Source organism: Neoarius graeffei, chromosome 11 (genome assembly GCF_027579695.1).
Source record: "Neoarius graeffei isolate fNeoGra1 chromosome 11, fNeoGra1.pri, whole genome shotgun sequence".
Lineage (NCBI taxonomy): Eukaryota > Metazoa > Chordata > Actinopteri > Siluriformes > Ariidae > Neoarius > Neoarius graeffei.
In genome coordinates, this window is record NC_083579.1 from 26,533,943 (window position 1) to 26,551,585 (window position 17,643).

Genomic DNA, 17,643 nt, shown 5'->3' on the forward strand with positions numbered 1-17,643 from the left:
ATTAGGTGATAGAGCGAAATAAATTTGGGTGTCATCTGCATAGCAATGATACAAAATTGAATTTTTATTGATAATTTGCCCAAGTGGGAGCATATAAAGGTTGAAAAGTAATGGTCCAAGAATCGACCCCTGGGGGACACCACAGGTCAAGGACATTGACGTTGAGGAACAATTTCCCAGGGTAACAGAGAAGCTTCTATCTTTTAAGTACGAATTTAACCAGTTGATAACTTTACCAGTCAATCCAACCCAGTGTTCAAGTCGATATAGCAGTATGTTGTGATCAATAGTATCAAAAGCTGCACTGAGGTCCAGTAATACCAGGACCGATGTTTTGCCTGCATCAGTATTAAGACGTATGTCATTTATAACTTTAATCAGCGCTGTTTCAGTGCTATGATTGGCACGAAATCCTGACTGAAAATGATCAAAACGGCTGTTTGCTATCAAGAAGGCAGTTAATTGATTGAAGACAATTTTTTCAAGGATTTTCCCAATGAATGGTAGATTTGATATTGGCCTGTAGTTACTTAATACTGAAGGATCCAGATTATTTTTTTTTAAGAAGGGGCTTTACAATGGCTTTTTTTAGGGACACAGGAACAACGCCAGTCTCCAGGGATGTATTTATAATTTGAAGCACATCTGTAATTATAAGATGAAGTACAGACTTAAAAAAGTTGGTGGGCAGAATGTCCAATTCAGATGTTGAGGAACTGAGATTTTGTACAGTTTTTTCAAGAGTCTCATAATCAATTAAACAAAATTCTGACATTGTGTTGAAGTTATCTATCTGTGTCATTGGTGATTGCAGTTTTTCAATTTTTTGCAACTGAGATATATTATGAGGAATATTCTGCCGTATTTATCAATTTTACCTTTGAAAAAGGATGCAAACTCATTGCATTTATTAACTGAGAGAAGTTCAGGTGCTAATTGTGGTGGGGGATTAGTTAGCTTCTCTACTGTTGAAAATAGCACACGGGCATTGTTCATATTCCTGCTGATGATGTTAGAGAAGAAAGACTGTCTTGCTTTACGAATTTCATAATTATAATTACAAAGCATCTCCTTATGGATTTGATAATGAATGTGAAGTTTAGATTTGCGCCATTTTCTTTCAGTCTTTCTACATTCTCTCTTTAGCAGTTTAACAGCCGGGTACTGCTTCCATGGTGCTTTCTGCTTATCATTGACTCTTTTGATTTTGAATGGAGCAATATCATCCATAATTTGGGTCATATTTAAATTAAAAAATTCCAGTAAATCATCTACAGAGTCTGACATTTTGGTTGATTTCTGCGAGAGAGCTTGCTCAAAGAGAGCACATGTGTTGTCTTTTATGACTCTCCTACCTATAGTCGTTGAGCTATTCTGAATGTGAGGAGACATAGAAACATCAAAGAAAACACAGAAATGATCAGATAAGGCCAGGTCAACAACAGTATTAGAAACAGTAAGACCCTTTGTGATGACGAGGTCAAGAGTATGACCACGAGAGTGGGTCGGCCCCTGTACATGTTGTACTAGGTTGAAGTTGTCAATAATTGCAAGTAGTTCTTTGGCATAAATGTTATCAGTATTATCAACATGCAAATTAAAATCCCCAGATATAATAAGACAATCAAACTCTAAGCAAATGACTGATAACAGTTCACCAAACTCTTCAAGAAAGACTTTGGCTGAATGTCTCGGAGGCCTATAAATAGTTAATAATAATATGTTAGGACAGCATGTAACAAGTGCACATAAGTGTTCAAAGGACATAAAATCACCAAGTGAGGATTGTTTACATTGAAAAGAGACTTTGAATATATTTGCGATCCCTCCACCTTTCCCTTGTCGGGTAACATTCAAAAAATTAAAATTTGGGGGAGCTGCTTCAATAAGGGTGGAAGCACTATTTGCTTGATCCAGCCATGTTTCAGTTAGAAGCAAAAAATCAAGATTGTGTTTGCAAATAAGATCATTAATTAAAAATGACTTATTTAAAAGTGATCTAATATTCAGAAGAGCTAGCTTTACAGAAAATCTAGAAATAGATTTTGCACTCTGATGTTGTTTTAAAACAGGAAGGAGATTAGATTGGTTCACCCCCAGGGTTAAATGTGCTCTATGTTTTCTGTTTCTTATCAACACAGGAATAGAGCTGGATGGCATAGGCACTAGCTGGTTTTCAGCACTACACCCATTTTCAGGGACCCAGAGTACATCAAACAAGACTTTCTAAATGTTCCATTTGGTTTGAGGGTGAAAGGATTGGAGATGACATGTATCTTTTGGATGGTGAAAAAGATTTGTAGCCAGCTGAAAGTCCTGGGCGAACTGGGTACACTGCTTGTCGCGACAGATTTGGGCTGGAAAAAGAGAGTGTAGCCATTGGGAGCAATTTTTTCATGCTATTTGGGAAATCCATCCGAGGAGAAGTGGAGTCGTCTGTCCTTGAATGTTGGGAGTCTTGCAAGTCAGATGTTTGTGTGTCCTTGATGACGACTTGCAAAGATGATTGTTTAGGCTTTGTAACTATGTCAGTCTGCGACATCTTATCAACTGTTTTCCTCGGTGCTGGCTGAGAAAAGATTGCAAGTTTGTAGTGGTCTGCTAAGACTTTGGCTCCAATCCAGCTGAGTTCAGTGCTATTTAACTTGTAAAATTCTCTGCGATTCCAGAAAAGATTAAAATTGTCTATGAAGTTCATACCAAATGAAGAACAAGTTTTTCCAAGCCAGGTGTTAAGACTGAAGAGTCGAGAAAAAGCAAAACTTCCTCTCGCTGGGAGTGGGTCACTGATAAAAGATTGAATTCCAGTCTTATAGAGCTCAGAAAAAAGTTTTCTGAAATCATCTTGGACAAACAGCTGTTCTCTGAAAACATCATTTGCTCCCACATGCACAACAATACGTTTAATAGTTTTATGCTCGGACATGAGCTTCAAAATGCTGTCTTTGGTGTCAGAGATGGATGCATTTGGGAGACAACAAATAATCATCCCATAACCTTTTAACTGTCTTACAGTGGAATCACCAAGAACAAGGGTTGTGGGATCAGGTGGTGTTACGAGCTGATTTTTACCTCTTCTCACAGCTCTTCGATCTTGGTGCGATCTCTTTTTACTATGTGTTTGTCCACTTGAAAGATCCTCTTCCACATACCTGAGACATTCAAATTTGTTCTGAATCCTTATGGGCTGTGGATTTTCCATAGGATTGTAGATCCTATTGTAATTTGTAGAATGAGCTGGTGTTGAAGTAATCACTCTTCTGTTTTTATTTTTGGGCTTACCACCTATTTTTTGCCAGTTTTCTGTATTCACATTTTGCACAGTTTGATTGGTGAGTTCATCCACAATGTCCTCGGTCTGTCAGAGTGCAATCTCTGCATTCTCAGCCACTGTTTCTGTACTCCTTTCCTGAGATATCGCTTTTAATTCGTCCGTCTTTGGCAGAGCATTAATCTTTGATTCCAGAATAGAAATCCTCTGTTCTAGTTCCATGCATTTTCTGCAGGATTTTTTGCTTCTTGGCATTTTGAATTAAAAACTAACTTATAAAGATGAAGGGAAAAAAAAGTGGAAATTAAATTAAAAGCTTATAAAGATGAAAAATAAAATGAGAAAAAAAAGTGAAAATTTAATGAGAAAGTAAAAGTATAGAAATAAAGATCAAGAAAGCAGGAGCAAAGCAAAGAAGCGTCCTACTCGCTTGAGTAGGAGGAGCAGAGTCCAAGAGAAATACAACTGAATTTAAGTGAATTGTGTGTCTCACCTGGATATGGCACACGTCCTTTGGTCACCAGCTCGGTTAGCAGGATTCCAAATGACCACACATCTGATTTGATGGTGAACCGTCCGTAGAGCGCAGCTTCAGGGGCTGTCCATTTAATTGGGAACTTGGCACCTAAAACAGAAAGCAGTGTTTATGATCGGCCGAGACTAAGTACTGAGGATCACTCTCGGGCTGGAGAGTAACATTACAGTCCATGACTAAGAATACATTACTGAAAACAGACAAATTAATTTTTCAAAAAAGTACTCAAGTCCTCATATGAAGGTGAAATCCAATTTAGTGTCCAGTTTATAGACCATGCAATTTTTAGTTTTCCAGAATTGAGCCACAGTGACATCCAATGGGTTTTCCAAGATGCACTCCTAACACACAATTACTAATAATATATATATATATATATATATATATATATATATATATATATATATATATACACACACACACATACACACAAGCTACACAAGTGTTTTACTGGGAAATACGCCACTTATATTTTTCATACAAGCTACATCCGGGACATGGAGAACCAAAACCGTGACATAAATCTCTATATGTCACTCCTGAGGAAATTGATGAATTGTTTTGATAAATGTGGGTACATTTTGTTTGTGAATGTATCGATATAATAAAATGAAAATCACATGCTGGCTTGAAGATATGAAGTTTATCTTCTCATGTTGAAAAACTCACATTTTTCATACAAAATACATTGCGGATCTGAGTGACATCCATCCATCCATCTTCTACCGCTTATCCGGATCCAGGACGCGGGGGTAGCAGCCTAAGCAGAGCAGCCCAGACTTCCCTCTCCCCAGCCACCTCCACCAGCTCTTCCGGGGGAATACCGAGGCGTTCCCAGGCCAGCTGAGAGATGTAATCTCTCCAGCGTGTCCTGGGTCTGCCCCAGGGTCTCCTCCCGGTGGGGTATGCCCAGAAAACCTCCCTTGGGAGGTGTCCAGGGGGCATCCTAACAAGGTGCCCAAACCACCTCAACTGACTCCTTTCGATGTGGAGGAGCAACAGTTCTACTCAGAGTCTCTCCCGAATGACCAAGCTTCTCACCCTGTCTCTAAGGGAGAGCCCAGCCACCCTGCGGAGAAAACTCATTTCTAACGCTTGTATCCACGATCTCATTCATTCGGTCACTACCCATAGCTCGTGACCATAGGTGAGAGTGGGAATGTAGATGGACCAGTAAATTGAGAGCTTTGCCTTTTGGCTCAGCTCTCTCTTTACCACAACAGACCGGTTTAGCGTTCGCATCACTGCTGATGCTGCCCCGATCCTTCTGTCCAACTCCCGCTCCCCCTTACCCTCACTCTTGAACAAAACCCCGAGATACTTAAACTCCTCCACTTTAGGTAGTAACTCCCCCCTGAACTGGAGTATGCACTCCACCCGTTTCCGGCTGAGCGCCATGGCCACGGACTTGGAGGTGCTGATCCTCATCCCAGCCGCTTCGCACTTGGCTGCAAACCATCCCAGCGCATGCTGTAAGTCACAGACTGATGAAGCCAACAGGACCACATCATCCACAAAAAGCAGAGACGTGATCCTAATGCCACCAAACCAGACACCCTCTGCCCTTTGGCTGCGCCTAGAAATTCTGTCCATAAAAGTTATGAACAGAACCGGTGACAAAGGACAGCCTTGGCGGAGTCCAACATGCATCGAGAACGAGTCCGACTTACTGCCGGCAATGTGAACCAAACTCCTGCTCCAGTCATACAGGGACCGAATGGTCTGCAGTAGTGGGCCCTGAACCTCATACTCCCGAAGCACCCCCCACAGGGCACCACGAGGGACACGGTCATAAGCCTTCTCCAGGTCCACAAAACACATGCAGACTGATTGGGCAAACTCCCATGCACCTTCCTGAGTTACATATTTCCTGATATTTCACTCTGATGATGTCACTCCCAGTGTTTTCCTGCTGACTAGACGTGTTGTCAAAATGGCAAACCAGTTCCGAATTAAAATTCTTTTGACTGACTTGTGTATATTTTTTTTTGTAGATGTGTCCATTTAAGATAAAGAACATTACATGGTTGCATGAAGATATGAAGTTTATCTTTGAGTGGTGAATATGTTCATGAGAGAGCAAACTAGTGAAAATATTTTCAACACGAGAAGAAAAACATCAAATCTTCACACCACCAGGGGGCGTCGTGGCTCAGGTGGTTAAGGCGCCATCCCATGAATGCGGGCGACCCGGGTTCGATTCCGGCCCGAGGTCATATCCCTTCCCGTCTCTCTCTCTCCTGCTCATTTCCTGTCTCTACACTGTCCTATCCAATAAAGGTGCAAAAAGCCCCAAAAAATATCTTTAAAAAAAAAAAAATCTTCACACCACCGTGTAATATCCTCTCTCTCTCACACACACAAATACTTGCCAATTCTCGTTCAACTGACCTCAAATTTTAACAGCATGTATGGAAACAGGTCAAAATTTTATGTTTAATGTTTTTTTGTTTTTATCTTTTTAGGTATAGAAATGCCTAATGCCAATTTGGTCCTCCAGCTGTTCCTTTTTTGTACCTTTAACTTTTCCAGCCTCTTATTGCCCCTGTCCCAACTTTTTTGAGATATGTTGCTGTCATGAAATTTCAAATGAGCCAATATTTGGCATGAAATTTCAAAATGTCTCACTTTCGACATTTGATATGTTGTCTATGTTCTATTGTGAATACAATATCAGTTTTTGAGATTTGTAACAGGCAGCACGGTGGTGTAGTGGTTAGCGCTGTCGCCTCACAGTAAGAAGGTCTGGGTTCGAGCCCCATGGCTGGCAAGGGCTTTTCTGTGCAGAGTTTGCATGTTGTCCGCGTGGGTTTCCTCCGGGTGCTCCGGTTTCCCCCACAGCCCAAAGACATGCAGGTTGGGTCATTCTACGAAACCGGTGCCTTTTGTGTCCGCATAATTTCATGACCTCTAAAAAATGCCAGAAATTGTGAAAATGTATTTCAAATGAACAAAACTATTTAAGTGTTGTGAATTACACAATGCATGTTTTACTGTCACTGTAAACAAAAATCCTACATTTTTTTCATCTTTTTATCATATACACAACCTATTTTCCCATGTCCGGGAAGTCCCGTATGGAATTTGCACCTAACATATTTACATAAATATATACATTTTTCGAACAATTTTTATTAATTTCATGAATAAAATGACATCCTTCGTAAAATACAATAGTTTTGTTTAGAATAAAAGTATCATTTATTATCTAAAAATCACAATTTATGCTCGTCCCACAATTTTACATACCACCCTGTAACGCTTACACGTTTTGGCTGTTAGAAAGACAGTATCTCTTTAAGTGACATCACAGGAAGCTGATGACATCACTCAAACCCTTGGCCAAAGTCAGGATCCCAAGCAGGCAAGTTCCCACACAATTTGATATGATTTATTTGCTCTTTTTGGTAGTTAGATAGGGTCCGTTAAGCTTAACCTTACCACCCTGTAACGCATAATAGACAGGAAAACTATAAAAAATTCTTGTTTTTTTCAGCTTTTAAGGAAAATAGAGAGATTTGTAAACTGGATTGTACACTTGTTAGCTATGCTAGTTATTATCAGAACTAGCTGAGGTCATTCTGAGGTGAAATTTACCACCCTGTAACATACCACCCTTTAACACTTTGTATTCAAATTTAGTGCATCTTGTCCGTTACAGGGTGGTAAAACACATGACACCTGGGTCACAATAAAAAGGATAATATTAACAGGAATTTATGCACGAGGTGGGAAAATAAATTTTTTTGCGGCTCTGTCGTCACATATTTAATATGAGTATCTTAAAAAATAGCTTATCTTAAATTATTTTTTTAAGAATTGCAATGTGGAAAAGGCACCGGTTTCATAGAATGACCCGGTTAGGTTAACTGGTGACTCTAAATTGACCGTAGGTGTGAGTGTGAATGGTTGTCTGTGTCTATGTGTCAGCCCTGTGATGATCTGGCGACTTGTCCAGGGTGTACCCTGCCTTTCGCCCGTAGTCAGCTGGGATAGGCTCCAGCTTGCCTGCGACCCTGTAGAACAGGATAAAGCGGCTAGAGATAATGAGATGAATGAGATGAATTAAAAATAAGTGCTGGATTTCATTGAAAACAGCACAAAGACAGACATGCCAACCCTGTATGATAGCAAACTGTAATGGTTGTTTTGAGATATTTGTCCATGTCTGCCAACGGCAGACATAATGCACGCAGAGCGTGCATGGGGGGGTGCACCTTTATATATATTTTATATATATATATGTGTGTGTGTGTGTGTGTGTGTGTGTATGTATGTATGGAGAGAGTTTTGATTAATTTTCAACAATTTACACAAAAGAAAAAAAATTAAAAACGTGATTTTATCAACGTTTCTTTAATATTCATACATCTTGTAAGTTGTAGGCAAATACTAAGAATTTTGCTAAAGCAACAAAAATACGAGTCGCTAACAACTGATTTACTATTCCATAGCTTGATCACATAATAGACTAGAGATCTACAGACTTACCTTCGAAGCGATTTTGGAGTCGGGAAACATGGCTTTAAAGAGAGGCCCACTGTGATCAGCTGCGGCAATTGGCAGGTTGTGTTCCACGAGAAAATTTGTGAATAAAACTTCAGCTTTTGTCACGCTGTCAATCGAGGATTGATCAACGAACATCGAGGTGATCGTCCGGTTAGCACTTCCAGATTTGGCCAAAGTTTGATGCGAGACAGAACTCACGTGTTGTCTGACATTGTAAACACCGGAATGTGCTACAGAGAAATGGACATTACATACGGTGCACAACGCATGACTCGCGGATTTTCCTGATTTTGTGATAACTGGATACAAGATACTGTATTCCTCTTTAAATTTCTGGTACACAGTCTTAGTTTTGCTGATCGTTTTTCTTGCTTTTTTCGGTGGCGGGTCAGATGGTTCGGCTGAACTGTCAGCCATTTTTTGCTTCTTCTAAAGTACAAAATGTGCGCGGGGCTCTTATTGGTCGAAATTTGATAAAATTGCTGAGGTTAACCAATCAGAGACCATCAGGGGCGGATCTAGAAAAATATTTATGGGGTGGCAAGAGGGGGGCAGGAATTTGAGGGGTGGCAACGTATTACAGATGTATATATACTGAATTTAATCACAGTTATCACAGTTTGATGACAAATAGTATGTACACACTACAAAAGGGCACAGGCTGCCATTTACAAACTCATACAGACAAACTTAATCTCATGCTTTTATTGTTCACGAAGAACACACATTCTCAGATGAGGTCTACACCATTTCTGGACAGTTTTATACTGTATATGCAAAAGAACAGACACTAAAAAACAATAACAACACTGCTTCAAGTTCAGCATGATTTAAACCATTTACACCCGTGTCACATTTTATAGGTTTTTTTTTCCTCACACTTTGTAAAGGCTCACCGGTGAGCATAACATGAACTTGTCATGCCTACAACAGCTGAATGCGGCGATTTCCATGTTGCTCAGCAAAACGCTTCACAAATTTATCAAGATCTAATGCTTTTGTGCGCTTTGATTCAATGCTGAGTACAGCCAAACTTGATAGTCTCTTTTCTGTCATAGTCGACTGCAAATAAGTCTTTATGAGCCTGAGAGATGAAAAACTTCGTTCACAGGATGCACTGCTCACAGGCAAGACAACCGCTATTTTACACAACCTGAACAACTCAAAAACAAACATCTTGGTATGGGTCCAAAAACTGAGTGAACTCCATGAGAGTGGTAGGACTCTCCTTTTCCCCTTTTTTCTGTCTAGTACTCTCCTCGTCTGATGTAACTCATGTTTAAGATCCTCAATATTTGAATCATAAGCTTCAGCCAATAGCAATGTTTTCCTTGACAGACATTGAATCAATATTAACTTTTGTGGCCGACTTTACACAAAACTAATGTCAGACCTAGCTAACATTAGGCCAAAAAAAAAAAAAGTGTGTTTCAGGTAACATGAAATACTAAAATAAGGTCGGTAGGTAGGAAAAGGTTTTTTTTCTTAATTTTTTTTTATTTTGTTCGAAAAAAAATTAACACAAGTAAACATCTTACAAAATAGTATTTTGGCACAGAATCCTTTATACCACACATCATAATAAAATAAAAGTGTGTTTTAAATCTTTAAACGAATAAAAAAAAATATCGCGAGAGTTCGAGTTATGATCTACGGAAGCGTATTGCTGCCACACTCAAAAAAAATTGGCTTAGAATCAAGTAATTACGTGAAAAGATATTGTTAACAAAGTTATCACGTTTTTACAATATATTTATCATGTAATAACATAACATCACATAATTTCATAATATGAAATTATCACGTTATTTCATGATATTTTCATGTAATAACGTGAAAACACCTTATCAAGAAATAACGTGAAAATAACGTCCTAGGCTAGGCTACTTCCATTAAAAGCAGACGGCCTAGCCTAGCCTACTGTAGAACTTGGGTCGAGCAAAAACACCGAGCAAAAACATGGCTGAATCCTGAATGACTCCTATTTGTATAAATAGGGGACTACATAGGCGGCAAAATGTAGTGTTTTTCCTGCCATGGAAGTGCACTTGTATACTGAAGAGGAAGCAATTTGCATTACAGCCTTGAATGAGGATTCAAAATGGCGCCTCGGCTCAGTTTTGCCTTCCTCCTTCAGTATACAAGTGCGCTTTCATGTTTATGTAGGAGGGCTGATAGAAGTGGCAAAACATTTTACTTTTTATCGTTTCTTTCACAACTTGAATGCGTTGAAACAAAAAATTATGACAAACTAACGCCACTTACACTAAAATATCGAGGGAAATTTGTGATAAAAACTTTACGGTCGGCAATTTCGACGCGGAAATTCTCGATCGGTCGGGTTACCGGAAACACACTTTTTTTTTTTTCTTACATGTATAGTTAGCTAAATAACGTTCTCCAACCTGATTTTTATCCTCTCAAAATCAGCATTGCAACTATGCTAGCACTGTTCATCTCATCTCATTCTCATCTCATTATCTCTAGCCGCTTTATCCTTCTACAGGGTCGCAGGCAATCTGGAGCCTATCCCAGCTGACTACGGGCGAAAGGCGGGGTACACCCTGGACAAGTCGCCAGGTCATCACAGGGCTGACACATAGACACAGACAACCATTCACACTCACACCTACGGTCAATTTAGAGTCACCAGTCAACCTAACCTGCATGTCTTTGGAGGAAACCGGAGCACCCGGAGGAAACCCACGCGGACACGGGGAGAACATGCAAACTCCACACAGAAAGGCCCTCGCCGGCCCCGGGGCTCGAACCCAGGACCTTCTTGCTGTGAGGCGACAGCGCTAACCACTACACCACCGTGCCGCCCCCACTGTTCATTCATTATAATTTAATTTCTTGATAGATAGTTAATCAGCTTTTACCTCTGTCCTCCCGTGTCTCCTTTCCTCGTGACTCCTGGCTCCCTCGCTTCGCGCCTCTCAATTTTCCAAAACAACCAATCTCTGGCTGCATTCACCGCAGTCAGACATTGGAAATTCGCGCACGTAAATGTCAAATTGGCCGTAATTTTTCTTTGAATTCGTCGCTGCCAACTGGGGTGGCAGCAGGGGTGGTAAGGCTTTCTCCTATGCCATCCCGGTAGATCCGCCCATGGAGACCGTGTTTCTAAAACATTGGCTGACATTCTAGTAATAGCGCCCTCTGCCGGGAGACTGGGAAATTGCAAGTGTGGGAATTCTGGCGGCAAATTTGAAAATATCAATTATGAGCAAAAACCGTTATAATCGACTTCAAAGTCGTAATAGCGTAATTGGACCACCGAAACTGTAATGATTACGGGCAAACTGTAATGGTTGGCATGTCTGCAAAGACAACATATAAAATGTTGAAATTGAGAAATTGTGTTGTTTTCTGAAGCATATATACTCAGTTTGAAGTTAGTGCCAGCAACATGTTTCAAAAAAAGTCAGGACAGGGGCAACAAAAGAAGGAAAAAGAAAGAGAAGTCAACTAGTGACTCTTTTTGGACCCAACTAGTTCTAGTAAGAGGACCTGTGTAGCTAGTTAATCATTAAGGTCAAAGACTCTCACTAGTGTAACTAGTGGACATTTTTGCCTTGACTAATTAACATTTATACTGCAACATTCAGCGAGTAGTTAATTAGTTGCAGTTCCTCAGACTAAAATGTTAACTAGTGTGCAACATCCAAATGAAGCAGACAGGATAATGACAGAATCCAGTGTCCTGATTGGTTGGCAGTTGGTTTATTTTATCGTTTCAAAACAAAAGTATTTTATGCGAGTTGGCAGTAGTGAGCATTCTGGCTTTCAACTAGTCCAACTAGTGAACATTTGGGACATAACTATTTCACTAGTTAAGTCAAAATGTGTCTCACTAACTAGTAATTAGTGGATATTTTGGTCCCAATTAGTTAGCTTGTAAACATTTTGAGCCTAATTAGTTAACTAGTAAAGTTAGAAGAGGCTTAACGAATTAACTAGTCCGCATTTTGGCCTTCTAGCTAAGTAGTGAGCATTCTGGCTCTCACTACTTAACTAATCTGGAAATTTGTAGGTCACTAATTAGCTAGTTGCTGGAAAAGTGACTAGTAAGAGATTTTGTTCAACTAGCAAGACAAAATGGTGAACTAGTGCTGACGAAGACCGAAGGAAACCGAAGTCTGATATCCAGGATATCCAATAAATACTCAAATGGTTTGCCATACTCCTCCTCCTCCTGCTACTACTACTACTACTACTAATAATAATAATAATATCACACTTTTCTTCCAAATCTAACTAAATTTGGCATCAGGGTGTAAGTTATGTTATGTTTTATAATACGGCCATTCTTGTTGTTATAATAATAGCAGATTTTACCAAATCTGCATTATCTCCTCATTATTATATAAATAACCTGTTAGGACTTGGACTGTTTTGGCCTCTAGAGGCCGCTGTTATTTCCTTTTCGTGTCTTGTTTATTTTGGCCTCTAGAGGCCGCCACTGTTCCTGTGTTTTGTGTTTTTGTTAATTGCCTGTTTAGTCCTAATTATCTTCACCTGTGTCCTTAATTAGTTTGTGTATTTATACCCCTGAGTTCAGTCCTCTTGTCACGGAGTCTTTGTGCTGTTATGTTTATCTCCAGTTTCCTCTGTACTGTGTTCTTTGTTTTGCACTTTGCTTTTCTTTTGGATTTAGTAGTCACTGTGTTTTTTGGATTATACTCTTTGTTTTTTTTTTTGTTTTGTTTTTTGTTTTGCCCTGTATATAGTGTATATAGTATTAATAAACCTTTTGATTCTTTTTCTACTTCCGCCTCACGCCTCTGCATTTGAGTCATCCCCCTGGTGGCCTAGTGGGGGTTTGCTGGATTATCACACCAACGAACCAGGTTCAAATCCCAGCAAAACCCTAACAGAAAGACTCCGTCATGACCGACTCAGCAGAGGCTGCTTCAACTGTCTACCCGGCCAACCTTCAGGGAATTATGGCAGCTTTGACATGCTTCGGAGCGACCATGGACGCTCATGGACGTACGCTCACCAGCCAATGTGAGGCCCTTGCTCGCCACGAGGAACTGCTTCAGCAAATCGGGAAAACCCTGGCACAGCTGACATCTCTGCCTGCATCTCCTGATCCAGCTCCCGCTCCTGTGCCTCCTGCCATGCTGCCTTCTTCACCTCGCGAACCCAGCCTTCCTGCACCACAGAGGTACGACGGCAAGCACAGTGAGTGCCGAGAGTTCCTTACCCAGTGTCAACTCACCTTTGAGCTTCAGCCTACCACCTACACTACAGATCGCCGCAAGATTGCCTTTGTGATAACCTTATTAGCTGGTAAGGCGCGAGCCTGGGCTACTGCTATCTGGCAAAGACAGGGACCTGAGGGCCTTGATTTCCAGCTGTTCTCTGAAGAGATGCTTCGGGTCTTCGATCAGGCGGACATCAGTACCGACGCAGCCCGAAAGCTCATGTCCATCCAGCAAGGAGGAAGCATTGCAGATTACGCCATCTCGTTCCAAACGCTCGCAGCAGTAAGTGGATGGAATGAGACTGCCCTGGTGTCAGCCTTCCACCATGGTCTGTCTGACCCCATCAAGGACGGTCTGGCCTCTATTGGATGCCCAAGTGACCTCGAAACCCTCATCTCACATGCTATTCGTCTGGACAACAGGATGAGAGAACGCCACCAAGCCTTGAGCCCCCCCAGCCTCCCTACCTCTACCTGGAAACCGTCTACCTCCTTCAGTGACTGTCCAGAACTCATGCAAGTGGGTCGTACTCGCCTCTCCGCACCTGAGAGGGAGCGCAGAAGGAGGGACAAGTGCTGCATCTACTGTGGCAAGCCGGGTCACTTCCGAGCATCATGTCCCGAACTCTTGGGAAAAGGACCGCCCCGTCCAGCCGAGGGAGGGTTGTGACGGGGCCTACCCTCTCTCCCGGACTCCCTGGCCAAGGAATCTACATCCCGGTCTCCATCTCCTGGGGTGAGTCTGTCCACTCTTGTCAAGCTTTGTTAGACTCAGGGGCGGCTGGGAACTTTATGGATATTCACTTCGCCCAAAGCATCAATATTCCGACTGCACCTCTTGAAGTCCCACTGTCTGTGTCTGCCCTCGATGGCCAAGCATTAGGTGATGGAAGAGTCACCCAAGTTACTTCTCCAGTCTTCCTCCAGTCTCAAGGTCACAAGGAAGAAATATCCCTGCACCTGATTCCTTCACCTGAGTTCCCAGTTATTCTAGGCCTTCCTTGGCTTACTCGCCACAACCCTCGCATAGACTGGGTAACAAACCAGGTTGTGGAATGGGGCCCTGCATGCCATGCCTCTTGTCTGCTCTCTAGCTCTCCTGTGTCTCCTGCCGAGCCCCCGGATCTCACCGAGTTATCTCAAGTTCCCACAGAGTACTGGGATCTCAAGGAGGTATTCAGCAAGAGCAGGGCCGCCGTTCTTCCTCCGCACCGGGCCTACGACTGTGCCATCGACTTGCTCCCTGGGACTACCCCTCCTCGTGGCAGACTGTTTTCCCTCTCTCAGCCAGAACGCAAGGCCATGGAGGAATACCTCAAAGACGCCCTGGTCTCTGGGTTCATTCGACCCTCCACCTCACCTGCTGGTGCCGGCTTCTTCTTTGTCGGCAAGAAGGATGGGGGGCTCCGACCATGTATTGACTACAGGGGCCTGAACAAGATCACTGTGCGCAACCGATATCCCCTTCCGCTGATGTCCACTGCTTTCGACCTGCTCCAAGGCGCCACCGTCTTCACCAAGTTGGACCTACGGAACGCATACCACCTCATCCGTATCCGACAGGGAGACGAGTGGAAGACTGCCTTTAACACCCCATCTGGGCACTACGAATACCAGGTGATGCCCTTCGGACTCACCAACGCACCAGCTGTTTTTCAGGCCCTAATCAACGACGTCTTAAGGGACATGATTAACCTGTACGTTTTTGTCTACCTCGACGACATCCTTATCTTCTCCAAGACCGTGCAGGAGCACCGCCACCATGTCCGCCAGGTTCTCCAGAGGCTGCTACAGAACAATCTGTTCGCCAAGGCCCAGAAATGCGAATTTCATGTTCCCGAGGTCTCCTTTCTGGGATTTATTGTATGGACAGGCCAACTCCAAATGGACCCTGCCAAGACCCTGGCCGTCCGGGATTGGCCTACTCCCAAGTCCGTTAAGGAGGTTCAGCGGTTCTTAGGATTCGTTAACTTCTACCGCAAGTTCATCAGGAACTTCAGTTCTGTGGCAGCACCCATGTCAGACCTCACCAAAAGGACAGGTGGATCTTATGTCTGGTCTCCTCAGGCGGAAAAGGCGTTCAAAGACCTCAAGGACCGCTTCTGCACGGCACCCATTCTGGTCCTCCCGGACACCTCCCAACCATTCATCGTGGAGGTGGACGCCTCGGACAGTGGTGTCGGCGCGGTGCTCTCTCAACGTTCAGAAGGAAAGCTGCACCCCTGCGCTTACTTCTCCCACTGCCTGAGTCCTGCGGAGTCCCGGTACGATGTGGGGGATCGAGAACTGCTAGCGGTCAAACTGGCCCTTGAGGAGTGGAGGCACTGGCTGGAGGGAGCGCAACATCCATTCCTGGTTTGGACTGACCACAAGAACCTGGAGTACCTCCAGCAAGCCAAGAGACTGAACCCTCGACAGGCTAGGTGGGCCCTGTTTTTCAGTCGGTTTGACTTCACCCTCTCGTACCGCCCCGGCTCCAAGAACACCAAACCTGACGCACTGTCCAGGCTGTTCTCTGCCACTAACAGGGAGAATGAAGTTGGGCCTATTATCCCGGTGTCCCGGATTGTGGCCCCTGTCCGCTGGGGTATTGAGGAGGCTGTTCGACGAGCCCAACGCCAGGACCCCGGTCCTGGGATGGGGCCACCGGGCCTCTTGTACGTCCCACATCAAGCCCGGGCCAAGGTTCTCCAGTGGGGTCACTCTTCCCCTCTCACCGCCCACCCGGGAGCTCGGAGGACCCTGGACTTCCTGAAAAGACGCTTCTGGTGGCCTAACATGGAGAAGGAAGTAAGGTCATTTGTCCTGTCCTGTGAGGTTTGCACCAGAACCAAGAACCCACGACAGCGTCCCCACGGTCTCCTGCATCCTCTGACCATTCCCCGGCGTCCCTGGTCCCACGTGGCAGTCGACTTCATCACAGGTCTCCCTGAGTCACAAGGTAACACGGTCATTTTGGTCATAGTTGACAGATTCTCCAAGGCCTGCCGCTTTATACCACTGTGCAAATTCCCCTCTGCTCTTGAAACAGCTAAACTTATGTTCAATCATGTCTTCCGAGTCTTTGGTCTTCCACAGGACATCGTCTCAGACCGAGGGCCCCAGTTCTCCTCCCGAGTGTGGCACGGGTTCTGCAAGGTCATCGGAGCCACTGCCAGCCTCTCCTCTGGGTTTCACCCACAGTCCAATGGTCAGACGGAGAGGCTCAACCAGGACCTGGAAACCACCCTGCGAGGCCTGGCTATGGATACCCCGACATCGTGGAGCACCTGGCTGCCATGGGCAGAGTATGCCCACAACACCCTGCAGTCATCGGCCACCAAGCTGTCGCCATTCCAGTGCCAATTCGGGTTCCAGCCACCTCTGTTCCCGGACCAGGAGGAGGACGCGGGGGTGCCCTCGGTCAACCAATATGTGAGACGGTGTCGCAAGACCTGGAGCAAGGTCAGGAAGACCCTCATACAGACCTCCAGAACCAACCAGACTCAGGCCAACCGCCATAGAAGACCTGCACACGCTTTCCGCCCTGGGCAGCGGGTTTGGCTGTCCACTAAGGACCTTCCGCTGCGGGTGGAGAACCGCAAGCTTGCTCCTCGCTACATTGGCCCCTTCAAGGTGGTGCGCAGGGTGAACCCTGTCTCCTACCGGCTCCAGTTGCCCCGGACTCTGAGGATCAACCCCACTTTCCATGTTTCCCTGTTGCGGCCTGTACTGACGTCTACGTATGCCCCTACCCCTAGGAACCCCCCACCCCCCCGCATCTTCCAGGGGCAGACTGTGTTCACTGTGCATCGCCTGCTTGACTCCCGCCGGGTCCGCGGCGGGTTGCAATATCTGGTGGACTGGGAGGGCTATGGTCCTGAGGAGCACTGCTGGGTTCCTGCTCGGGATGTCCTAGATAAAGAACTGTGTCGGGACTTCCATTCGGCCCATCCGGATCGCCCTGGGAACGTCAGGAGACGCTCCTAGAGGGGGGGATCCTGTTAGGACTTGGACTGTTTTGGCCTCTAGAGGCCGCTGTTATTTCCTTTTCGTGTCTTGTTTATTTTGGCCTCTAGAGGCCGCCACTGTTCCTGTGTTTTGTGTTTTTGTTAATTGCCTGTTTAGTCCTAATTA

At 44.0% G+C, this 17,643-nt stretch overlaps 1 protein-coding gene across 3 annotated transcripts in view; it reads right to left on the bottom strand.

Moving 5' to 3' along the window:
* fyna (FYN proto-oncogene, Src family tyrosine kinase a) overlaps positions 1-17,643 on the bottom strand; it is a 71,768-nt gene that overhangs the window by 3,089 nt on the left and 51,036 nt on the right. For all 3 annotated transcript variants that reach the window (XM_060933690.1, XM_060933688.1, XM_060933689.1), the window contains one exon: positions 3,765-3,896. In XM_060933690.1, the coding sequence (XP_060789673.1) occupies positions 3,765-3,896 (132 nt within the window). The remainder of the gene's footprint in view (positions 1-3,764; positions 3,897-17,643) is intronic.